Source organism: Babylonia areolata, chromosome 25 (genome assembly GCF_041734735.1).
Source record: "Babylonia areolata isolate BAREFJ2019XMU chromosome 25, ASM4173473v1, whole genome shotgun sequence".
Lineage (NCBI taxonomy): Eukaryota > Metazoa > Mollusca > Gastropoda > Neogastropoda > Buccinidae > Babylonia > Babylonia areolata.
The window spans coordinates 5549246-5575970 of NC_134900.1; the positions used below are offsets into that span (position 1 = coordinate 5549246).

Sequence of the window (26725 nt, forward strand, 5' to 3'; positions counted from 1 at the left end):
TCCATCCCTCTCCCCCTCTTTTTTTTTTTTTGGGGGGGGGGGGGGGAACCTCCCCAAATCACACCTCTTTCTCCAACAACGCTTTTCTCTCCTCAAAAAGGAATTCTCGACCGAAACCGCCTCCAACAGCCCACTCCCTCCTCCCTCTTTCTCTCCACCCCTCTCTCTTCTCCCTCTCTCTTCTCCCCCCCTCTTTCTTCTCTCCCCCCTCTCTCTACTCACCCCTCTCTCTCTTCTCTCCCCCTCTCTCTCTCTTCTCTCCTCTCTCTCTTCTCTCCCCCCTCTCTCTCTCTTCTCTCCCCCTCTGTTCTCTCCTCTCTCTCTTCTCACACCCTCTCTCTTCTCTCCCCCCTCTCTCTCTCTTCTCCCCCCCTCTCTCTCTCTTCTCTCCCCCTCTCTCTCTCTTCTCTCCTCTCTCTCTTCTCTCCCCCCTCTCTCTCTCTTCTCTCCCCCCTCTCTCTCTCTTCTCTCCCCCTCTTTCTCTTCTCTCCCCTCTTTCTCTTCTCTCCCCCCTCTCTCTCCTCTCTCTCTTTCTCTCTCTTCTGTCCCCTTCTCCCTCTCTCTCTCTCTTCCTCTCCCCCCTCTCTCTCTCTCCCCCTCTCTCTCTTCTCTTCCCCCTCTCTCTCTTCTCTCCCCTCTCTCTCTCCCTCCCTCTCTCTTCTCTCCCCTCTCTCTCTTCTCTCCCCTCCTCTCCTCGCCCCCTCTCTCTCTTCTCCCCGCTCTCTCTCTCTCCCCCTCTCTCTCTCTTCTCCCTCCCTCCTCTCTTCTCTCCACCCTCTCTCTCTCCCCCTCTCTCACTCGCTCCCTCCCTCTTCTCTCGCCCCATCTCTCTCTCCCTCTCCTCATCTCTCCCTCTCTCTCACCCTCTCTCTCTCCCCCACTCGCTCTCCCTCATCTCTCTACCCCCTCCCTTCTCACCCCCTCTCTCTCCCCCTCTCTCTCTTCACTCACACCCTCTCTTTTCCCCCCCTCATCCCTCTCTCTTCCTTCCACTCTCTCTCCCCCCGTCTCTCTCTCCCCCTCTCTCTTCACTCACCCTCCTTTCTCTCCCCCTCTCTCTCTTGTCTCCCTCTCTCTCTCCTCTCACTTCACTCCCCTCTCTCTCTCCTCTCCCCTCCTCTCTCTTCCACTCCACCTCCTCTCTCTGCCCACTCTTCTTTCACTCCTCCCCTCTCTCTTCTCTCCCCCCTTCTCTCTTCTCTCCCCTCTCACTCTCCCCCCTCTCTCTTCCCCTTCTCTCTTCTCTCACCTCTCTCTCTTCTCTCCCCTCTCTTCTCCCCCATACTCTCTCATCACTCACCCTCTCTCTTCTCTCCCCCCTCTTCTCTCCCCCCTCTCTCTCTCCCCCCCTCTCTCTCCTTCACTCACCCTCTCTCTTCTCTCCCCCTCTCCCTCTCTCTCTTCCTCTCCCCCTCTCTCTCTCCCCCTCTCTCTCTCTCCCCTCTCTCTCTTTCCACTCACCCTCTCTCTTCTCTCCCCTCCTCCCCTCTCTCTCTTCTCTCCCCCTCTCTCTCTCCCCCTCTCTCTCTTCACTCACCCTCTCTCTTCTCTCCCCCTCTCTCTCTCCCCCTCTCTCTTCACTCCCCTCTCTCTCTCCTCTCCCCCTCTCTCTCTTCTCTCCCCCTCTCTCTCTCCCCCCCTCTCTCTTCACTCCCCCCTCTCTCTCCCCCTCTCTCTCTCCACTCACCCTCTCTCTTCTCTCCCCCTCTCTCTCTCTCTCCCCCTCTCTCTTCTCTCCCCCTCTCTCTTCTCTCCCCTCTCTCTCTCCCTCTCTCTTCTCTTCCCCACCCTTTCTCTCTCTTCTCTCCCCCACCCCCACCCTCTCTCTCTCTTCTCTCCCCCCCTAACCTCTCTCTGTCCCTTCCCTTCTCTTCTCTCCACTCCATCACCCCCCTCCACCACTCAGTCACACCTCGGCGTCCTTGTTCCGACAGACGAGGACGGGCACGTGCGAGTGGTGCAGCACGCTGTCGCTGACGCTGCCCAGGAAGGTGCGGCGGAGCTTCCCTTGGCCCCTGGACCCGATGACGATCAGCCCGGCCCCCACCTTCTCCGCGTACTTGATGATCTCGTGCCAGGCCTCCTGCCCGTGAGGGTGGGCGAACTTGGCGTCCTGCACCTGTGTGTCCAATCCAATCCAATCGAATCGAATTAAATCAAATCAACCCCATGAAGAAAACGGAGTATGGCTGCCTGCATGGCAAGGGGTAAAAAAAAAAAAACAACCCGGCCATACACGTAAAAGCCCACTCGTGTACATACATACGAGTGAACGAAGAAGAAGAAGAAGAAGAAAAGAAATCAAATCAAATCAAAAACGCTTTATCATGAATGAATGAATAAAAATGATTGATTCAATGGATGGATGGATGGATGGATGGATGGATGAATGGATGAATGAATGAATGAATGGATGGATGGATGGATGGATCAATCAATCAATCAATCAATCGATAAACGAATGAATGTATAGATACTTATGTAGCGCCTATCCTCGCGGTTTAAGACCAAGCTCTAAGCTCCATTAATATTACTTTATATCAATCAACATGGAACTTATGAACTCGTGCAATCACAGACTCCTTGTATAGACACCAACATAAAAACAACAACAAAAAAACAACAACAACAAAAACAGAAGTGAACATGCGTACCATACAGGGTACTGAAATTTCAGTCAAATAAGAACTTACAGTAGATGACGATAGACTAAAAAAACAACAACTCCTGGCCAGGAGGTTGACACAATGAGTAATCATCTTTCTTTTTTCCTGTCTGAAGTGCGTTTTGTTTTACTATCTTGGTGGGGTTTTTTTGTTGTTGATGATGATTTTTTTTTTTTTAACAGATTTTTTTTTTTTTACCAGAATTAACTCTGTCATTGCCGCGGGTCCGTCCTCTTACGTGCACTAAAAATACATGCTGCACAACGGGCCTCGGTTTCGTCGTCTCATCCAACAACACATCAGCCTTAGCTTTAATCAAGCAACATGTTCCGGGGGTGGGGGAGGGCGGGGCTGTGTGTGGGAGAGGTGTCTATTTTCTTCGTCTGGTGCTAAGAGCTGCATACCCTGGCTAGATATCTGTGGCGTCGTCGCTAGAGGGACTGGAATCTAAAGGAACAGGCTGTGAGTGAGGCCGATTCCAGGTTCTGTGAGGGGGGGGCCCAGTTCCAGTAATGCCCAGTGCTGGAGCGCAACGAAACAAGGATGTAACGGCATCGCTTTGTTTTATTTTTTGCAAAAATCGATTCCATTATGTCCCAGTACCTATTAGGAGTGCACAGGAAGCAGAGCTCTTCTGGAACTGGGGACACAGCGGCATTGTCAGTGCGCCAAGTGTGTATCCTGCACACGGAACCTCGGTTTATCGTCTCATCGTTATGACTGACTAGACGTTCAGTTCTGATTTTTCCATTCAAACTTAATAGGGGGAGGGGTGGGGAGAGGGGGGGTGGAGAATCGAACCCAGAACCTCGCGAACTGTATTGGCAAATGAGCATCTTAATTAACCATTCTGCTACCTTCCTCCTAATGTTGTTGTTTTTTTGTTTTTGTTTTTCCTTCTTTCCTGTCTGTCTGTCTGTCTCTCTCACACACACACACACACACACACACACACACACACACAGAGAGAGAGAGAGAGAGAGAGAGAGAGAGAGAGAGAGAGAGAGAAGTTCGCAAGGACCCAGTCCAAGCCAAGGAATCACACAACACCACACAACACCATATCACATAATACAACACCACACAACACACAACACCATATCACATAACACAACACCACACAACACCATATCACACAACACAACACCACACAACACCATATCACATAATACACCACCACACAACACAACACCATACCACACAACACAACACCATACCACACCACATAACATAACACAAACCATCACCATACCACACAACACAAGACCACACCACATAACACCATACCACACCACACAACATAACAACACATAACACAACACAACACAACACCATACCACACAACACAACGCAACACAACACAACACCATACCACATAATACACCACCGCACATCACAACACCGGCCATACCACCACACCACAACACAACACCATATCACATAACACAACCGAGCACCAATACCACACACCACACCACACCACACCCCCACACCATCACATCAAAGCACAGACCCCATGGTTCATGGCCCACTCCAGGTAGTTCTCCTGCAGCCTGTCCGTCATGGCCTTCGTCTGCTCCACCAGCTCGTGCACCTTGCTGGGCGCTGTGCGTGGCAGCACACACACACACACACACACACACACACACACACACACACACACACACACACACACACACACACACACACACACACACACACAAATATGAGATACTATAAATGGTGATCCAGAACATAGCATCACGCGAAGTTACTCACACAGACTCACACACACGCCCACACTTGTGAAAACATAGTATATAAATGGCGAACCAGAACATACATACAATCACCCACCTGCCCATACGGCACACACACACACACACACACACACACACACACAGACACGCACGCACGCACGCACGCACACACACACACACACATTCACCACCCATACCTTCAATAATCGTCCCTCCCCCCCCTCCCTCGTCCTTCATACACATTGACAATAAAAACAATATTTAAGATACTTCTCGTGTGTGTGTGGTGGTGGTGGTGGTGGTGGTGATGGTGTGTGTGTGTGTGTGTGTGTGTGTGTGTGTGTGTGTGTGTGTGTTGTGGTTGGTGTTGTGGTTGTGGTTGTTGTGGTTGTGGTTGTTGTGGTTGTTGTGGTTGTGGTTGTGGTTGTTGTTGTGGTGGTTGTTGTTGTTGTGGTGGTGGTGGTGGTGGTGGTGGTGTGTGTGTGTGTGTGTGTCTGTGTGTGTGCGTGCGTGCGTGCGTGCGCGCGTGTGTGTGTGTGTGTGTGTTTGTCAGAGACAGAGACAGAGAAAGCGAGACAGAGACAGAAGCAAACAGGTATGAAGAACAACAACAAAAAGAGAAGAAGAAGGAGAAGAAAGAGGAGAAGTAGAAGAAGCAGAAGGAGGAGGAGAAGGAGAAGAAGATTAAGGAGAAGATGGAGGAGAAGGAAAAGCAGAAGGAGGAGAAGAAGAAGAAGCAGAAAAAGAAGAAGAAAGAAGAAGAAGAAGAAGATTTTTTTTTTTTTTTGTTTTTTTTTTTGCAATGACTTCTTCTTCCCCTTGAACACAACAGACACATCCGAAGAAAGGTTAGCTGTCAAAAGCAGTATGTGAATGGCCATCACAAGTCTTTCACACACTTCAGACGCCTTGCAACAAATCCATCACACAAAGGTTACACGAAGACTTTTATGCGTACTGATCAATTTCTCTGTCTGTCTGTTTCCTTTTGGGTTTTTTTTTTCTTCGCCTGTGTGTGTGTGTGTGTGTGTGTGTGTGTGTGTGTGTGTGTGTGTGTGTGTGTGTGTGTGTGTGTGTGTGTGTGTGTGTAGTGTGTGTGTAGTGTGTAGTGTGTGTGTGTAGTGTGTGTGTGTAGTGTGTGTGTGTGTGTGCGTATAGTGAGTGAGTGTGTGTGTGTGTGTGTGTATCTGTGCATTTCTTTCTTTCTTTTTCTTTTTTCTTTCAATTTCCGCCACTTTCCTTGCGGAATGTGTCTTGTTTTTTTGTTTTTTTGTTATTGTTTTTTTGTTTGTTTGTTTTTGTTTTTTTGTTTTCAGAAATCAAGCAATCAATTAGAAGCTGTCTCCCATTACATATTGAACGTGTAGTGTGTTATTTTGACGGAGAAGAAAGGAAGGTTATTTGTTGAGGCAAAACAAAACAAAACAAAACAAAACAAACAAACAAAAAAATCATGATTATGGCTACTAAGCACGCTGTACTGACGTCATGACTGACGTCACCGCCAGCTGCCACTTACGTATGACGCGGCCCACGTCACCCCAATACTCTGGCACGTGCACAATGTGCAGCTTGTATTCCGGCCTGTGAACGTGGTTCAGGTACCCTGCAAGGGAGGGACAGTCAGCATTAGTAGCAGTAGCAGTAGCAGTAGTAGAAGTAGTAGCAGTTGTAGTAACAGTAGTGTAGTTGTCGTTGACGTCGTCGTCGTCATCATCATCATCATCTTCTTCTTCTTCTTCTTCTTCTTCATCATCATCATCATCATCTTCATCTCCGTCTTTATCTTCATCTTCATCATCTTCTTCTTTGAATAGACATCTTTCTTCTTCTCTTTAGTGAATAACGTCTTTCTTCTTCTTCTTCTCTTTAGTGAATAACGTCTTTCTTCTTCTTCTTCTCTTTCGTGAATAGACGTCTTTCTTCTCTTTAGTCAATAGACGTCTTTTTTCTTCTCTTTAGTGAATAGACGTCTTTCTTCTTCTTCTCTTTAGTGAATAGACGTCTTTTCTTCTCTTTCGTCAATAGACGTCTTTTTTCTTCTTCTGTTTAGTGAAAAGACTTCTTTTCTTCTCTTTAGTGAATTGACGTCTTTTTTCTTCTCTTTAGTGAATAGACGTATTTCTTCTTCTCTTTACTGAATAGACGTCTTTTCTTCTTCTTCTCTTTAGTGAATGGACGTCTTTCTTCTTCTTTTTAGTGAATAGACGTACAATTAATGTTCAACCGTCATCATCATCATCATCATCATCATCATCATCAGTGTTGGTTTCTTTTCGTTACGCTGCTGCTGTCACTATCGCTTCTTCTACCGTCACAACGAACAGAGAAACACAACTTTATCATTGTACATATACACAGAGAGCGAGAGAGAGAGAGAGAGAGAGAGGGGGGAGGGGGGGGGGAGGGAGACAGAGGGAGAGAGACAGAGAGAGAGAGACAGAAAGAGACAGAGAGAGAGTGACAGAGAGAGACAGACACACACACACACACAGAGGGAGAGAGACACAGAGAGAGCATGACGCAAAACAGTTTCAGTTTCAGTTTCAGGGAGCGATCCAAGCACTCAGACTGATTTGTACACGTCACATCACATCTGCTTCAACAGCAACAGCAAAAAAAAAAAAAAATAAATAAAATAAATAAATAAATAAATAAAACAAAAACAAGTGAGGCAGTTGAGGGTGTGGGGTGGGGGTGTGGGGGAGGGATGTGAAACTGAGCAGATTCCTGGTCTACTCATATACCCGACGTGCTTGTCAGTCCTTTCGGTGACAAGTTAACGAATAAAAAATAATAATAATAATAATAATAATAATAATAATAATAAAATAATAAACTGATAAAGGCTGAAGGTCCCATATCCTACTCACGGGGCAGTGACTTCATAGTCTTCACTGTGTCCAGGACTCAGCATATGTATTTCTTTTTCTCTTTATCACAACAGATTTCTCTGTGTGAAATTCGGGCTGCTCTCCCCAGGGAGAGCGCGTCGCTACACTACAGCGCCACCCTTTTTTTTTTTTTTTTTTGCTGTATTTTTTCCTGCGTGCACTTTTATTTGTTTTTCCTATCGAAGTGGAGTTTTCTACAGAATTTTGCCAGGAACAACCCTTTTGTTGCCGTGGGTTCTTTTACGTGCGCTAAGTGCATGCTGCACACGGGACCTCGGTTTATCGTCTCATCCGAATGACTAGCGTCCAGACCACCACTCAAGGTCTTAGTAGAGGGGGGAGAAAAATATCGGCGACTGAGCCGTGATTCGAACCAGCGCGCTCAGATTCTCTCTCGCTTCCTAGGCGGACGCGTTACCTCTACTAGGCCATCACTCCATAGGAAGGAGGCCCCCGGAGGCCTCTCCGCTATGATAACTTCCCAAGCCAACGTCTGGTTCCCATTGACACCGGCATGGTGCGAGGTACCTCTTGAGTGAAGCACCGTATCTTGTATGTGTATGTGTATCTCTTTTTGTCACAACAGATTTCTCTGTGTGACATTCGGGCTGCTCTCCCCAGGGAGAGCGCGTCGCTACACTACAGCGCCACCCATTTTTTTTTTTTTTTTTTTTTTTTTTCCTGCGTGCAGTTTTATTTGTTTTTTCCTATCGAAGTGGATTTTTCTACAGAATTTTGCCAGGAACAACCCTTATATTATATTCATATATTCTTTTTTTTTTCCTTTACTTATCAATGTCGCTTGTTACTGTCATGATAATGATGATAAAGAAAAAAATGGTAACAATTTAGAAAATAATAATAATGATGAATATATTTCACATAGCGCTCAATCTTGTGTGGGAACAAATCAAAACGCTTTCACACCCAACTTCCACACCCAACTTCCACACCCAACTTTCACACCCAACTTCCACACCCAACTTCCACACCCAACTTTCACACCCAACTTCCACACCCAACTTCCACACCCAACTTCCACACCCAACTTTCACACGCAAGAATAACTCTGAAACCAGAGGATGAAAGACCAAACACACGCACACACACACACACACACACACACACACACACACACGTTTAACAGAATGCCAGGCGCGATTTTCACCTGCGGCAACTGCAACAGAGCCTGCCGATCCAGAATCGGACTGTACAGCCACAGCAGGCACTGCAACTCCAACAACTTAAACCGAACCAGGCGCAGAGTTCCATTGTCTCCCGAGACAGACGGGGGAGAAAAATAACTATGGACGAAAACAGGGAAGGTAGAGAGGAGCTTTTTTTTGGGTGGGGGGGGGGGGGGGAGGAGAGCCGCAGCGGCCCACAGACAGACAGACAGACAGACAGAGAGAACACACAATGCCGCACTGTCCTTCTCCACCAAGACGATCGATTTCGTGAAAAGCCCTTTCATCACAGCTGGCTGAGTGAACAGAACGACACCGCGATTACCTGGAGATCTATGGGAGACAACAGGATGGAGCCAGACAGATCGTCTCCCCTACCACCTACCCCCCATCCAAACCCCACACCCTGGTTCTTTCCCACCCCCCACCCCCCCACCCCCACCCAGCATTCTGCCTGACCGACACTGACTGACTGCTTGACGGGCGCAATAGCCGAGTGGTTAAAGCGTTGGACTGTCAATCAGAGGGTCCCGGGTTCGAATCACGGTGACGGCGCCTGGTGGGTAAAGGGTGGAGATTTTTACGATCTCCCAGGTCAACATATGTGCAGACCTGCTAGTGCCTGATCCCCCTTCGTGTGTATATGCAAGCAGAAGATCAAATACGCACGTTAAAGATCCTGTAATCCATGTCAGCGTTCGGTGGGTTATGGAAACAAGAACATACCCAGCATGCACACCCCCGAAAACTGAGTATGGCTGCCTACATGGCGGGGTAAAAACGGTCATACACGTAAAAGCCCACTCGTGTGCATACGAGTGAACGCAGAAGAAGAAGAAGAAGAAGAAGACTGACTGCTCGATTCGTTTTTCTTCGTCGTCTTCTTCCTCTGCGTTCGAGGGCTGCAACTCCCACGTTCACTCGAATGTACAGGAGTGGGCTTTTACGTGTCTGACCGTGTATGACGAAGGACGGAAGACTGCATGCAGGTATACATGGAAGCGCAGCCCACGTACATTACATAAAAAAAACAACAAAAAAAATCCATGCTCCAAAACAGTTGCAGGTTTGCTGAATTAACTAAAGGAAGCATCATTCTAGTATGGATATTACAAAAATTAATAATGACAACAACCATCACCACCACCACCCCCACCACCCCCCTCTCTCTCTCTCTCTCTCTCTCTCTCTCTCTCTCTCTCCAAAAAATCATTTTTACATCAAAGCGCGACTACCTATCATATTCGTCTTTGTTACAAGTGAAAAGAAAGGTTGCTGTCACTACTGTTCGTTTATTTGCAAGTCTGTTTGAAACAAATTGATCGTAATATGCATTTCATAAATCTATCAAACGTTACAGTTTTTTCGTTTCTTCCTATGGTGATAACAAAGATAATCATAAAGACTTAACTATTCAAAAGTCATGTGTGACAAGCGAGAGAGAGAGGGAGAGGGAGAGAGAGGAAGGGTGGAGATGAGAAACACACACACGCGCGCGCGCGCATATGCACGCACGCACGCACGCACACACACACACACACACACACACACACACACACACACACACACATACATATATATATATAGAGAGAGAGAGAGAGAGAGAGAGAGAGAGAGAGACAGAGACAGAGACAGAGAAGAGGAAAAAGTCTTGCCAGAAACACAAGTAAGAACTACAGTATAATGGACAATTTTAACACACACACACACACACACACACACACACACACACACACACACACACACACACACACACACACACACACACCAAACACACACAAACACACACACACACACACACACACACACACACACACACACACACACACACACACACACACACACAATCACATCATAAATTTGTCGTCCATAAAAACCGTTTTCTTCAGATTTTTCAGTGTTCCATTATCATTTTTTTTATCATGGGCCAGGGAGAACGTTATCCTTTTCAATACACAAGACAATATAAATCAAGTCTTTAAAAAAAAAAATTGCGCGCTTTGATTTCGCATAGTTTTGTTTTATATTCATTGATGCAATCACAGCTTCTGAAACAGGAGCAGCTTTGAAGAAATTGTCACTTTGTCCGCTTCTGCTTGCGCTTCCGTTTCTTCCTCCTCTTCTTCCTCTTCCTCTTCTTCTTCTTCCTCTTCGTCTTCCTCTTCCTCCTCTTCGTTTTCCTCTTCTTCCTCTTCTTCCTCTTCTTCCTCCTCTTCTTCTTCCTCCTCTTCTTCTTCTTCCTCCTCTTCTTCTTCCTCTTCGTTTTCATCTTCCTCGACTTCTTCCTCTTCCTCTTCTTCCTCCTCTTCCTCTTCTTCCTCTTCTTCTTCTTCCTCTTCCTCCTCCTCTTCTTCTCCCTCTTCTTCTTCTTCCTCTTCGTTTTCCTCTTCCTCTTCTTCTTCCTCTTCCTTTTCTTCTTCCTCTTCGTTTTCCTCGTCCTCCTCTTCTTCCTCTTCTTCCTCCTTTTCTTCCTCCTCTTCGTTTTCCTCTTCGTCGTCGTCTTCTTCTTGCTCACAGCCACCGCCCTGTTGCAACCGGACATACCCAAATCCAAGTCTAAATAAAGTATTTTTGACCAAAAAAAACCCTAGCACTTATGTCCCATATCGACCACGTTAAACAACATCAAATATGCCTGTCTGGGTAATCGGTGCACATTCATATTCAACAACTTTAACCAGTACCTGATACACCTTACAGCACTATTTATATACAGTGGATAACGTCCTAATTCTCAGTATGCAAACTTGTTTGGTACTCTAAGTGGTATGTTCAAAAAACGTTTACATGCAAAGGAATGAACCTTTTCGATAGTATCAAGTCTGTTAAGAGAGAGAGAGAGAGAGAGAGGGGGTGGGGGGGTGCGGGCGGGGGGGTGGAGGGGGGGGGGGGGGTAGAGATGATAAAATCACACCCGAGCAAAATCGATTGTTATTGATCCCATTCGCAGATAGCTAAACACGGCTCACAGACAGGTTTAATTTAAAAATGCCTCGACAGACGCCGGTTGATTTTTGACTCACTTGTGTAAACAAAGTGAGTCTATGTTTTAACCCGGTGTTCGGTTGTCTGTGTGTGTGTGTGTGTCTGTGTGTCCGTGGTAAACTTTAACATTGACATTTTCTCTGCAACTACTTTGTCAGTTGACACCAAATTTGGCATAAAAATAGGAAACATTCAGTTCTTTCCAGTCATTTTGTTTAAAACAATATTGCGCCTCTGGGATGGGCACAAAAAAAAGAAAGAATGAAGCCTAATTATATGCAAACTGCATTTACTGTTATATTTATATTTTTTGTATTCTCTAAACTTGGCACTTTGATCTGATATTCTGACCCAACAGCTAGAGCAGTCATTATTATCATTTTTTGTTCAAACAGGAACTTCTTTTGCTAAGCATGGAAATTTTATTTATTTTGCAAACGTTTTGGTGCAGATAGTAAAAAAGGGAAATTACTCTGTAATGCTAGTGGAGTTAATTTGCTTTAAACTGATCTTTCTCATCTTAAACATTACATTTTGAAACAAGAGAGGCAAGGCCTTCAAGACTCACTTCTGATGCACTTTTTTTTTAAAAATCCAAGCTTTTTATGTATTGAGTATAATTTCAAAATGTAATGTTTAAGATGAGAAAGATCAGTTTAAAGCAAACTAAGTTCCCAGCAGAGTAATTTCCCTTGTTTTACTGTCTACACCAAAACGTTTGCAATAAATAAAACTTCCATGCTTAGCAAAAGAAGTTCCTGTTTGAACAAAAAATGATAATAATGACAGATCTTCTGTTGGGTCGAATATCAGATCAAAGTGCCAAGTTTAGAGAATACAAAAAATATAAATATAACAGTAAATGCACTATACTCAATACATAAAAAGCTTGGAATTTTTTTTAAAGTGCATCACAAGTGAGTTTTGAAGGCTTTGCCTTTCTTGTTGTTTTATTTTTGTGTGTTTTTTTGTCCCCGAGAGAACATGCAGCTTACACTTTGATCATCAGTTCATCATTCAGGTGATAGCATTGCGTTTCTCTTGCTGAGTGGAGTGGAGTGGAGTGGTGTGGGTAGGGATGAGGGAGGGAGGGAGGGAGGGAGGGGGGGTGGCCCAGCGGATAGCGCGCCTGACTGGGAAATGAGGGGTTCGCGTTTCGATTATCGGAAGGAGTTGTGTGAGTCTTTTTGTTTGTTTGTTTGTCTGTTGTTTTTTTCTTCCCTACATCCTGTTAAACCAAACACAACAACAACACCACCACAGCGCTGACAGCAGAAGACAGCAGGATCACAACACCACGAAACATAGCAGAATAACAGCACAACGAACTACAACACCACGAAACATAGCAGAATAACAGCACAACGAACTACAACACCACGAAACATAGCAGAATAACAGCACAACGAACTACAACACCACGAAACATAGCAGAATAACAGCACAACGAACTACAACACGACATAACATAGCAGAATAACAGCACAACGAACTACAACACGACATAACATAGCAGAATAACAGCACAACGAACTACAACACGACATAACATAGCAGAATAACAGCACAACGAACTACAACACCACATAACATAGCAGAATAACAGCACAACGAACTACAACACGACATAACATAGCAGAATAACAGCACAACGAACTACAACACCACATAACATAGCAGAATAACAGCACAACGAACTACAACACCACATAACATAGCAGAATAACAGCACAACGAACTACAACACCACATAACATAGCAGAATAACAGCACAACGTAACACACACAATACAACCCCAAACACAAAGCAACACAAAACACGACGAAACAGTGAACACTAAACATAAACAAAAATATCAATCATTTTTTTCTCTTCACATTGCCTTTCCGTTGCGTAACAAATCACACAAAGCGACTGATGGATCGCAATACAACGAGTGGTGTTGGCAACCCAAAGGAATATTTATCCCGTGGCGCGGCGAGGTGGGAGGAGGGGTAGGGAGGCAGGGAAGGAGGGCGAGGTTTGGTGGAGGGAGGGGGGGGGAGGAGGCATGGCGTGGTGGCGGTGGGGGGAGTAAAGGTGGTGGTGGACGGAGAAGGGGAGTGAAGAATGGGGGGTTGGTTGGGGGTGACAGATGACACCGATGATGACATTTACAAGGAGGGGGTGTGGGTTCTGGCTTCAGTCTGCCTCTGGGTGTCCCAACCCCCACTTCCCTCCCTTTTTTTTTTTTTTTTTTTTTTTTTAACGCTGACACGACTGACAAAGCTGACTGTTCTATTTTTTCTCAAGTGTTCACAGTTTCCGTTTGATTTTTTTTTTTTTTTTTTTTTTTTTTTTTAAGGGGAGGGGGGAAAAGAATGGGGGGATGCTTTAGGGTGTCTGTGTGTGTGCTTGTACAAGTGTGTGTGTGTGTGTGTCTGTCTGTGTGTCCGTGGTAAATTTTAACATTGCTATTTTCTCTGCAAATACTTTGTCAATTGACACCAAATTTAGCATAAAAATTGGAAAAAATCCAATTCTTTCCAGTCATCTTGTTTAAAATAATATTTCACCTCTGGGATGGGCACCAAAAAAAAATTAAAGAAGAAGCCAAATTATATGCAAACTGAATTTACTGTTATATTTATATATACTTTTTTTTATTCTCTAAACTTGGCACTTTGATCTGATATTCTGACTCAACAACAAGAGCAGTCATTTTTATTATCATTTTTTGTTCAAACAGCAACTTCTTTTGCTTACCATGGAAGTTATTATTTATTTTTGCATGTCTTTGGTGCAGATAGTAAAAAAAAAAGGGGAAGTTAATCTGTAATTAATGCTAGGGGACTTAATTTGCTTTAAACTGATCTTTCTCATCTTAAACATTACATTTTGAAATTATACTCAATACATAAAAAGCTTGTGTGGTTTACTCTCAGCCACCGACACGCACAGACGCACAGACATACACACACAGCCCCAACAAATCAGTGAGTGATTTGAAAAAGCAGCGCGCAAGCGAAACCCTTATTGACGCAGTTAACCACTCTGTTCACCGTGCAATGTTTTTGTACCTTCTCTCCCTTTCACTTTTCATGTTATCGATTAACCTCGAAAATAAATAATTCCTAATCGATACTCTCTCTCTCCCTCTCTCTCTCTCCCTCTCTCTCTCTCTCTCTCCCTCTCTCACTCTCTCTCTCACTCTCTCTCTTTCTCTCTCTCTCTCCCTCTCTTTCATTCTCCCTCTCTCTCTCATTCTCCCTCTCTCCCCAGTTTTATCGATTATCATCGAAAAGAAAGAATTTTGAAATTGTTACTTTCTCTCCTACCACCCCTCTCTCCCACCCTCTCTCTTTGCCACTCTCTCTCTCTCCCTCTCTCCCCCTCTCCCTCTCTCTCTGCCACTTTCTCTCTCTCTCTCCCCTCTCTCTCTCCCTCTCTCTCTCTCTCTGCCACTTTCTCTCTCTCTGCCACTTTCTCTCTCTCTCTCTCTCTCCCTCTCTCTCTGTCTCTCTCTCCTTCTCTCTCTCTCTGCCACTTTCTCTCTCTCTCTCTCCCTCTCTCTCTCTCTGATCCCTGCAAATCAAGCAGTCAATCACGGCGTGATCCCTTTGTTATAGATCTGCTAAACAAAGCCATCACACGTCGCCAGACCGACAGCGACTGTCCAGACAAAGGTTTTGTCCCCTCCCCCAGAGTGAGACGATCAGTTACACTCTTTTCATCTGGGTCCCGAGTGAGACGTGAGGTGTTGTGTAGTGTAGTGTAGTGTAGTGTAGTGTAGTGTAGTGTAGTGTAGCGTGTAGTGTGTAGTGTGTACTGTGTGTGTGTGTGTGTGTGTGTGTGTGTGTGTGTGTGTGTGTGTTTGAATGTGTGTGTGTGCGTGTGAATTTGTGGTGTGTGTGTGTGTGTGTGTTGTCTGTATGTGTGTGTGTGTGTGTGTGTGTGTGTTTGAATGTGTGTGTGTGCGTGTGAATTTGTGGTGTGTGTGTGTGTGTGTTGTCTGTGTGTGTGTGTGTTTGAATGTGTGTGTGTGCGTGTGAATTTGTGGTGTGTGTGTGTGTGTGTGTGTGTGTGTGTGTGTGTGTCTTGTCTGTGTGTGTGTGTGTGTGTGTGTGTGTGTGTGTGTGTTGTCTGTGTGTGTGTGTGTGTGTGTGTGTGTGTGTGTGTTGTCTGTGTGTGTGTGTGTGAATTTGTGTGTGTGGTCGACTGGAACGCCATAAGTGGTGCACAAGAACCCCCCCCCCCCCATTCCTCCCCCCTCCCCCCTTCCCCCCCCCCTCCAAACACACACACACACACACACACACACAAAACGAACAACGCAACACTGCAACAAAAACCGCAACGCTTCCTGACTAGTCCATCAGCAGTATATAGCTGTTCCCAGTTAAAAGTCCTGCACGTCTTGTGAGGAGCTTTGTTTGATGAAGAAAGATCAATCTTGGACAGGCGCTTTTGTGAGAGCTATCGTCGTTAGTGTGTGTGTTGTATGTGTGTGTGTTGTATGTGTGTGAGTGTGTGTGTGTGTTTGTGTGTGTGTGTGTGTGTGTGTGTGTGTGTGTGTGTGTGTGTGTGTGTGTGTGTGTGTTCGACGGAGAGAGAGAGAGAGAGAGAGAGAGAGAGAGACATAGGGAGAAACAGAGACACAGACAGAGAATAAGTGGGAGGGAGGGAGAGAGAGAGAGAGAGAGAGAGAGAGAGAGAGAGAGATCGAAGACACAAGAGGGATAATCTTTATTGACGAGGGCTAAACTTCGGGGAGAGAGAGAGAGAGCACAAAACCTTTTCACCGTGGGGATATGTTTACCAGTTGCGTTGGCCCACGAAAGGACCAAAAAAAAAGAAATAGACGATGAGGAACACAGAAGAGGGAGACAGAGACAGAGAGGACGAGTGATAAAGGAGACAGAGAGAGAGAGAGAGAGATCTAAAGAGAGATAACGAGAGGGGGAGACAGAGAGATAAAGAGATCTAAAGAGAGATAATGGAGCCAGATAGTCGATAGACTTAGGAACGTTCTTTACTCTAAACAAAACTGAGAAGCTTTATGTGACTGACCTGTAACCATTATAATTGTATCGACTTCAGTCTTCTTCTTCATGATACTAATTATAACTGGTTATGCGTCATTCACATTCCTGTTAACGAGCAAATAAAGTCTTGAAAATAAAAAGCAAAAAAAGCAACATCTTGAGTCTTGGCTCATGCTGTCCTGATACCAATTCTCTGGTTGTCACCGTCATACCGGACATATGACCTCGGTCAAGAAGTCATACAAGGCTTAGAACGTAACATCTGACCTCGGTCAAGAAGTCATACAAGGCTTAGAACGTAACATCTGACCTAGGTCAAGAAGTCTTACAAGGCTTAGAACGTAACATCTGACCTAGGTCAAGAAGTCTTACAAGGCTTAGAACGTAACATCTGACCTAGGTCAAGAAGTCTTACAAGGCTTAGAACGTAACACATGACCTCGGTCAAGAAGTCTTACAAGGCTTAGAACGTAACACATGACCTCGGTCAAGAAGTCTTACAAGGCTTAGAACGTAACACATGACCTCGGTCAAGAAGCCTTATTACAAGGCTCAGAACGAAACACATGACCTTGGTCAAGAAACCTTATTACAAGGCTTAGAACGTAACACATGACCTCGGTCAAGAAGCCTTATTACAAGGCTCAGAACGTAACACATGACCTCGGTCAAGAAACCTTATTACAAGGCTTAGAACGTAACACATGACCTCGGTCAAGAAGTCTTACAAGGCTTAGAACGTAACACATGACCTCGGTCAAGAAGTCTTACAAGGCTTAGAACGTAAATATTTGACCTCGGTTAAGAAGTCTTACATGGTTTAGAACGTAACATTTTACCTCGGTCAAGAAGTCATACAAGCCTTAGAATCTAACACATGACCTCGGTCAAGAAGTCATACAAGGCTTAGAACGTAAATATTTGACCTCGGTCAAGAAGTCTTAATAGCATCGCTGAAAAAAGGGAAATCGGCAGGAGTGGACAACATCCCATCAGAACTGGTCCAAGCAGGGGGTGAAGTTATGATAGATGTGCTACTGAAAATCTGCAACAAGATCTGGCAAACAGGGGAATGGCCCACACCGTGGACACAATCACTGATCATCACCCTCCCCAAAAAGGGCAATCTCCAGGAGTGTCAAAACTACCGCACCATCAGCCTGATTAGTCATCCCAGCAAAGTCATGTTGAAGATCCTGCTTAACAGACTGAAACCACAAGCAGAAAACATCATTGCTGAAGAACAGGCAGGTTTCAGACCAGGAAGGAGCACAACTGAACAAATCTTCAACTTGAGGTTGCTATGTGAGAGGTACCATCAACACCAACAAGACCTCTACCACGTCTTCATTGATTTTAAGAAGGCATTTGACAGGGTCTGGCATGCAGCTTTGTGGGCTACCATGAATCTGTACAACATCAACGCCAACCTGATCAGACTGATACAGCACCTCTATGACAAAGCCACCAGCGCCGTCTACCTCAACAATAGCATCGGGGACTGGTTCAGAACCACAGTCGGAGTGAGACAAGGCTGTCTACTCTCCCCAACACTCTTCAACATCTTCTTAGAAAGAATAATGACTGACGCACTGGAAGAGCATGTAGGAACAGTCAGCATAGGCGGCAGAACAATCACAAACCTACGTTTTGCCGACGACATTGATGGACTGGCTGGAAAAGAAGAAGAACTGGCAAGCCTGGTCAAACATCTAGACAAAGCCTCCACATCGTATGGAATGCAAATCAGTGCGGAGAAAACCAAACTGATGACTAACAACACCAACGGCATCAGCATTGACATCAAAGTCAACGACGAAAAGCTTAAAACAGTCCACAGCTTCAAATATCTGGGAGCAATCGTGTCAGATGAAGGATCTAAACCAGAAGTACTCTCGAGAATTGCCCAAACAACAATGGCACTCAACAAGCTGAACACCATCTGGAACAACAAAAACATCGCTCTCAGCTCAAAAATCAGACTGATGCGTTCCCTGGTTATATCAATATTGCTCTACGCCTGCGAGACTTGGACCCTGACTGCGGACATCGAGAGAAGAATCCAAGCTGTCGAGATGAGATGCTTTCGTAGACTACTTGGCATCTCCTACAGAGACCACATCACTAACACGGAAGTGAAGAACAGAATCAAGCAAAGTATTGGACCCTACGAAGACCTTCTGTCCATAGTGAAAAAACGCAAACTTAGGTGGTATGGACACATCTCCCGATCATCTGGTCTTGCCAAAACGTTCCTGCAAGGCACCGTACAAGGAGGCAGAAGGAGAGGACGGCAGAAGAAGAGATGGGAAGACAACATCCGGGGGTGGACAGGCTTGACGCTCGGTGACGCCCTGAGGAAATCAGAAAAACGTGAAGAGTGGAGAGGGGTGGTGGCCAGGTCAGCAGCGGTGCCCCAACGGTCTGAACCCAGACTACGGGAGAGGTGAAGGTGAAGGTGAAGAAGTCTTACAAGGCTTAGAACGTAACATTTGACCTCGGTAAAGAAGTCATACAAGGCTTAGAACGTAACACATGACTTCGGTCAAGAAGTCATACAAGGCTTAGAACGTAACACATGACCTGGGTCAAGAAGTCATACAAGGCTTAGAACGTAAATATTTGACCTCGGTTAAGAAGTCTTACATGGTTTAGAACGTAACATTTTACCTCGGTCAAGAAGTCATACAAGGCTTAGAACGTAACACATGACCTGGGTCAAGAAGTCATACAAGGCTTAGAACGTAAATATCTGACCTCGGTTAAGAAGCCTTACAAGGCTTAGAACGTAATATCTGACCTCGAGTTAAGTCATACAAGGCTCAGAACGTCACCCATACACACAGCATTCTTCCCCACGCCTGTCGCCGCTGGCACTAATGCGATGACAGTAGTCGCTTCACAGCCGTTCACGGAAGCTCTTCTCCATCCCACTAAACACAACCGCTCAAAGAGCCGCACGACGAATCGGCCTCCCGTGTTATTAAGCCGACGTGCCCTTCAGGCCCGCCAAGCCAGGGCTGGAGTGGATGTTTTGTGTGGCGTGAGGAGCTCTCCACCAGGTGATCACAGTCATCAGCAGAGGGAGTGGTGGTGGTGGTGGTGGTGGTCCCGTGGTGGTGATGTGGTGCCAGATTAGGGAGGGAGCTGAGTGTCCGCGAGGTTCGCGTCCCCATACTAGTAATACACGGCACCAGGATTTTACCCCCTCCCCACCCCCCACAATCCCCCCTTTACCCCCCCCCCCCACGCCCCCCTTCACCCCCCACCATCCGCCCCTCACCCCCCACCATCCCCCCCTTACCCCCCCACTTTGACCCCCCAAAAAAACCACAACAAAAAACATCCTCGTAAAAAAAAAAAAAAAAAAAAAAAAGGATGGCGCTGTACTTGGTGACACACTATCCCCCAGGAAGAGCGGACCGAATTTTACACAGATGAATAAGTTGTGACAACGAGCAATACAAAACCATACAATAAATAAATCATTTATTAACCGACGGATCCATGCGAGTATTCGAGGCAATAGCGTTGTACACTGTCTGAACAAGAATCACACACACACACACACACACACACACACACACACACACAAAAACAAAACACAAAAAAACATATACAACCCCTTGAGGGCCTCCATAGTAAAGGTTCAGTCATGTGTAAAACATCCCGTGGCAACAACAAAAAAATGAAATAGTAAACGTTCAGTCGTATGGAGAACATCCACTTGCACGAAACAATACACTCCCAGATTGTCACTAAACAACTCCAGACTTTGAGACAGCCGCCCCAGACTAAAACGAATTCATACGCATTCCAACCTCCGTGGGAAATATCAACAAAAATGAACACAAGAAAGGAATGACGATCTTCTCTCAGTATTGCTCAAAAGGGAACACTTCATTTTTTCATCATTATTCAGCAGACTGCACAGGGACACTCCGAATTCATTCTTTATTTCAGTCTGAAAGGTAAGGAGGTCCCTAAGGTGTGTGGGCAATCTGATGACTGGAAACGAAAAAAAAAAAAAAGGAAACGAACAAGAAATAAAAAAGAGAATCCAATCAAAAACAAGAGGCAAAACCTTTACCGATCAAGCGTGATTCCTGCTGTACAACAACAAAACAACAACAAAACCCCGCTGTACAACAACAAAACAACAACAAAACCCTGCTGTACAACAACAAAACAACAACAAAACCCTGCTGTACAACAACAAAACCCTGTTATACAACAACAAAACCCTGCTGTACGACAATAAAACAACAACAAAACCCTGCTGTACAACAACAAAAACCCTGCTGTACAACAATAAAACAACAACAAAACCCTGCTGTACGACAATAAAACAACAACAAAACCCTGCTGTACAACAACAAAACCCTGCTGTACAACAATAAAACAACAACAAAACCCTGCTGTACGACAATAAAACAACAACAAAACCCTGCTGTACAACAACAAAACCCTGCTGTACAACAATAAAACAACAACAAAACCCTGCTGTACAACAATAAAACAACAACAAAACCCTGCTGTACAACAACAAAACCCTGCTGTACAACAATAAAACAACAACAAAACCCTGCTGTACAACAACAAAACCCTGCTGTACGACAATAAAACAACAACAAAACCCTGCTGTACAACAACAAAACCCTGCTGTACAACAACAAAACCCTGCTGTACAACAATAAAACAACAACAAAACCCTGCTGTACAACAACAAAACCCTGCTGTACAACAATAAAACAACAACAAAACCCCGCTGTACAACAACAAAACCCTGCTGTACAACAACAAAACCCTGCTGTACAACAATAAAACCCTGCTGTACGACAATAAAACAACAACAAAACCCTGCTGTACAACAACAAAACCCTGCTGTACAACAATAAAACCCTGCTGTACGACAATAAAACAACAACAAAACCCTGCTGTACAACAATAAAACAACAACAAAACCCTGCTGTACAACAACAAAACCAGTAAACTCCTGGGGTTGAAGTGGTGGTGGTGGGGAGAGATATTTGTATTTGTATTTCTTTTTATCACAACAGATTTCTCTGTGTGAAGTTCGGGCTGCTCTCCTCAGGGAGAGCCACTCATTTTTAATATTTTTTTTCCTGCGTGCAGTTTTATCAATTCCTATCGAAGTGGATTTTTCTACAGAATTTTGCCAGGGCCAGGAACAACCCTTTTGTTGCTGTGGGTTCTTTTACGTGCGCTAAGTACATGCTGCACACGGGACCTCGCTTTATCGTCTCATCCGAATGACCCGCGCCCAGACCACCACTCAAGGTCTAGTGGAGGGGGAGAAAATATCGGCGGCTGAGCCGTGATTCGAAACAGCGCTCTCAGAATGTCTCGCTTCCTGGGCGGACGCGTTGCCTTTAGGCCATCACTCTTCTTTCTTCTTCTTCTTCTTCTTTCCGTTACACGACCAACATCGACTTGCCGATGACTCTGTCGTGGTTCATGCATGCTGGGTATTTTCGTGTCTCCATAACCCACCGAACACTGACATGGATTACAGGATCTTTAACGTGCGTATTTGATTGTCTGCGTGCATATACACACGAAGGGGGATCAGGCACTAGCAGGTCTGCACATATGTTGACCTGAGAGATCGGAAAAATCTCCACCCTTTACCCACCAGGCGCTGTTACCGAGATTCGAACCCGGGACCCTCTGATTGAAAGTCCAACGCTTTAACCACTCGGCTATTGCGCCCGTCGACTCGGGGTGGGCGTTACCAGTGCATGTACACAACCATCCAAATCATATTTTAGCTCACCATCAGAAACAAGTTTTAGTCGAACCGAAATTTGTGAGCTGCAAACGGATGAATTCTGTCTTAAGCGGCCTACCTCGATCAGCGTTTCATTGTGGAACGTTCATGATAATTATAAATCCAAAGTTTCCAGCTTTCTCTGCCTTTATCACGGCCTACTGATCACGATAAATCGTAACGAAAAGCGCCGACCGTATTTCTGGGCGTAATATACACGTATAATCATTCTGGACAAGCCCAGGTCTTTCAGAAACACTATCATCAGCGGAGCGGACGCGCTCTCCCGATCCAAAGCGTGCAAACTGATGGTCCATCATCGCGTGCCTCTCCGATCAAAGACAGCATTCCGAATAATGGCTATTCATTCTGTGTGTGTGTGTGTGTGTGTGTGTGTGTGTGTGTGTGTGTATGTTTCTCTCTCTCTCTCTCTCTCTCTCTCTCTCTCTCTCTCTCCGTGTGTGTGTGTGTGTGTGTGTGTGTGTGGCTGTGTGCGTGCGAGTGTGTGTGAGAGAGAGAGACAGAGAGAGAGTGTGTGTGTGTGTGTGTTTCTCTCTCCTCCCTCTCTCTCCCTCTCTCTATCTTCTCAGTCTCAATTCCTCTATATCTGTCTCACTCTCTCTAAAAGCCTCCACGGTACCTTCCAACACCCTCTCCCTGTGTGGGTTGTCCGTCGGGATCGACGAGGACCATCTAGTCATCCTGGGGGTGGGTGGGTTGGGCTCTGTGGGTGCGCAGATGACTGGTCAGGCCAATCCGCGCCCGGAAAGGTCCTGACGCAGTGTGGACAGGGGATGGTGGCGGCTGTCGGGGACTTGCTGGCACTGCTTTTCCTGGCCTGTCTGCGTTGCTCTGCTGCAGCGATTCTGTTGGCCTCACAGGATTTGGCGCCTTTGTGGACAGCTGAACGCCACTTTGGTCTGTCCATTGCATTCAGTTCTCCTGTGTCGTGGCTGATGTTGAAGGCCTTCAGAGAAGCTTTCAGAGTGTCTTTGAAGCGCTTCTTTCGGCCTCCATGGCCTCTTTGTACCTCCCAGAGGTCTCCCCCCCCCCCCCCCCCCCCCAGTCGTTGTGTAAAGAGAAGGACACGGACATTCACAAGATCAAGTCAGACACAGTTTGCTCAAAGTTTCTCCCATCGACTCCGGAGCCAAGCCTCTTTTCCTCTTGTTGACGGAACGTATAATAGTAGAGCTTGCTTCTCTGAGTGGAGATTGGGGGGGGGGGGGGGGGGGGACAAAGAGAAAGAACTAATGACGTTCTCTCGATACCGTCCCCAAAGGCATGATCGGATTCCAGCCTGAATCTGTTCGACGTTTTTTTACTTCGTTCCGAACTGGTTCACGTTTGTTTAACCCGTTCTCTCTCACTGTCTCTCTCTGTCTCTGTCTCTCTCTCTCCCTTTCTCTCTCTCTCTCTCTCTCTCTCTCTCTCTCTCTCTCGTGTGTGTGTGTGTGTGTGTGTGTGTGTGTGTGTGTGTGTGTGTGTGTGTGTGTGTGTTTTCAACCCTTCTCTCTTTCTCTCTCCCCCTCAGAGAAGGAGGAGGAGGAGGAGGAGGAGGAAGAAGAGGAGAAGGAAGAGGAGAAGGAGGAGAAGGAGAAGGAGGAGGAGAAAAAACCACAAGAAGAAAAACTAAGAAGAAGAAGACAAAACTTGTCTCAGCAGAGCGCGATGTACGAGACTTCAGCGAAACGTGACCTTTCCCCCTCCCGTTTTCTGCTCTCTTCCAGTCCTCTGTTGGGATTTGTTGTTGTTGTTGTTGTTGTTGTTTTTGTTGTTGTTTTGCTCCTTTGTTTGTTGTCGTGTATTTTTTCTCTATAGCTAACCACTTGGCCACGGCTGCCGGAATATTATGGTTCTCACTGTTTATAGCCGCACAGGGTTACAGAAACGGCTGACAACACTCCATAAACAAAATTTGTTACATTAAAAAAAAAAACACACCCACTCTTGGGATGATTTTTGATAAACGAAGGGGAAAAGAAAACTGAACACAATGGCAGCTGCCCTTCTTATTGCACAAAAAACCCTGAAAAATGACCATTCCGTTCGTCAGACTAATTTCTCGCCAAAGGAGAGATAACAACAATAAGTATAATGACGTGAACTGCCGACGCTGGAACTGCGACAGATGAACCCGGGTGTGGCCGTGTATGGGGGAATCTAAATGAGCGGCGTGGGAGTAATGCCACTGAAACGGCGCAGACGATGGGGGCAGCAAGAAAAAAAAAAGAAAAAAAAATGACGTCAATACAGAAAAAAAATAACTTCACAAGTTTGCGAAAGCCAAATAATATTGCCAGCGGCCAGCTCACGTTTCCTCGGCACTAAAAACAATCTCTCTCAATAGCAAAAACAACACCCCGTGGGAAAAATAAAATCCCGCCCAGGTACGGCTCGACACTATGAATTAAACACCAAGTGTTGGCCGTTGATACCCAAACGTTCCTACGCTCACTTGTGCTTCACTGGTTTAGCGTTTGCTTTTCTCCACAGCTTTGGCTATAAACGATTTGCCAGGCACTACATCTGTGCTACCTCGACTTGGAATTACTTGTGTATCCCATTGAACTAACTCTCTCCATACGAACGGCGAAAGAGACGACGTTAACAGCGTTTCATCCCAATTACCATCATCAAAATATTGCAAGCGGAAGGCTCTTACACTGAAGAGGTGAATGTTGACAAAGAATACCACAGTTCTGACGACGGAAGCTAAAGGTTGGGTCATTCAGACACCCACTGGACATCCGAGGGGTCTGTGTAGAGGAGAAGAGAGGACTGACCGTACTGAATGAGTTAAACAAGGTATTGAATTAATGTCCTGGTGCCAGTTGCATTGCTTGGTTCTAACTTTTTGACAGTTACACGTGACTAAATGCCTATACGTTGACCGAACTACGCCATTGGTCAGTTCCATACTACACACAGTTAGTAGCGGGTTACGACCATACTAGGCTCTTCCGTCCGAGCAATGCAACTGGCTCCAGCTGGAGCTTACTCCTCCCGTGAGTTAAAAATGGTGACCGACTTTTGTCCGACAGTGCAGACAGAGAGAGTGATTTGTGTTCGATAGCAATGCCAGACTGATCAATACGGACTTCAGCGTGTTCCACGTTCACGTAGAACGAGGTAGCTGTCGCAGACTCCTGTCATGCTGAACGGGTCCCCCAGAGAAGGCGTGAATCGATGTTAGAACTCCCTGTGTATTGCCCTGTACCCAGCAGAAATTAAGCTTCATTCTCGCGTCATGGTGTTTGAACAAATAAACTGATCCTGAGAGGAGGAAATGGTTTTGTTTGTACCCCCCCCCCCCCCCGCCCCCCACAGCCTCATCCCACCCCCACCTCACCCCCCTCCCACACCCCAGGGAGAAGTAACAGTACATGCACGAACAGTACTCCCCCCCCTCCTCCCTCCCCGAGAATACTTCTGAAGATGGAAGCTGTTCAGCGACATCACCCCCCTCTCCCCACTACCACTATCCCCCCTTCCGTAACCCCCTCCCCCAAACTACCTTCACCACCCCCATTTTCCCACTACCCCACCCCCCCCCTCTCTGTAACCCTCACTCCCCCACTACCTTCACCACCCCCAATTCCCCACTACCCCTCCCCCCCTCTCTGTAACCCCCTCCTCCTTCACCTTCACCATCCCCATTTCCCCACTACCCCCTCCCCTCTGTCACCCCCTCCCCCACTTCCTTCACCACCCCCATCCCCCACTAGCCCCCCCCCCTCTCCCCCTCTGTCCCTTCCCCTGGGGGCAGCTGGCATGGCTGGAGTTCATGGCTGGAGTTCATGTCCGGTCCATCTGTCTGAGATCAGGACCAGACGACATGAATTAATCCACGGACGGTTCGTGCAGACACACCAAAAAAAAAAATAACCACTGGAAAAAAACAAACAAGAGTGAACTGGCAAGTTTAAACAGAGCTGGCGTACAGAAAGAAGGAAAGAAAGAAAGGGAGAGATAAGAAAAATAAAATGTGCAGGAAGTTTGCATAACAAACCATGAAGGATTACGTTCGTGATATCGTTCTATTCACCACGTGGTGTTTTGCATGTGTGTGTGTGTGGGGGGGGGGGGGGGGGGGGGGGGGGGGGGGGGAGGGAGGAGGCGTGTGTGTGTGTATCTGTGTGTGTGTGTGTGTATGTGTGTGTGTGTGAAGAAGAAGAAGACTGAAACCAGCTTGCCTGTACCTACTGTCAAGTGTTTATCAGTGTTCACTAGCAAACTGTGTTGTGTGACAGAACCTATCTGCTGACCTGAACGGATGAACCTCCAAAGACATGAGTCTGGTAGTCGATCTGAACATGAGAAATCTAACGATAAAATGAAAGCAAGTTGGGGTTGGGTTTTTTTGGTGGTTTTTTTTAATACGTCGATTTCACAATCTCCGTTCAACCCCATTCAAGACTATTCCATTACTGCGATC

The 26725-nt window shown here is 46.1% G+C and overlaps 1 protein-coding gene across 1 annotated transcript in view; it reads right to left on the bottom strand.

Moving 5' to 3' along the window:
• Positions 1 to 1873: 1873 nt before the first annotated feature.
• LOC143299876 (universal stress protein YxiE-like) overlaps positions 1874 to 26725 on the bottom strand; it is a 72404-nt gene continuing 47552 nt past the window's right edge. Inside the window, exons 2-4 of the mRNA XM_076613369.1 lie at positions 5925 to 6011; positions 4180 to 4271; positions 1874 to 2119 (exon numbers count right to left, since the gene is read on the bottom strand). Of these exons, the coding sequence (XP_076469484.1) occupies positions 1907 to 2119; positions 4180 to 4271; positions 5925 to 6011 (392 nt within the window). The 3' untranslated portion in view covers positions 1874 to 1906. The remainder of the gene's footprint in view (positions 2120 to 4179; positions 4272 to 5924; positions 6012 to 26725) is intronic.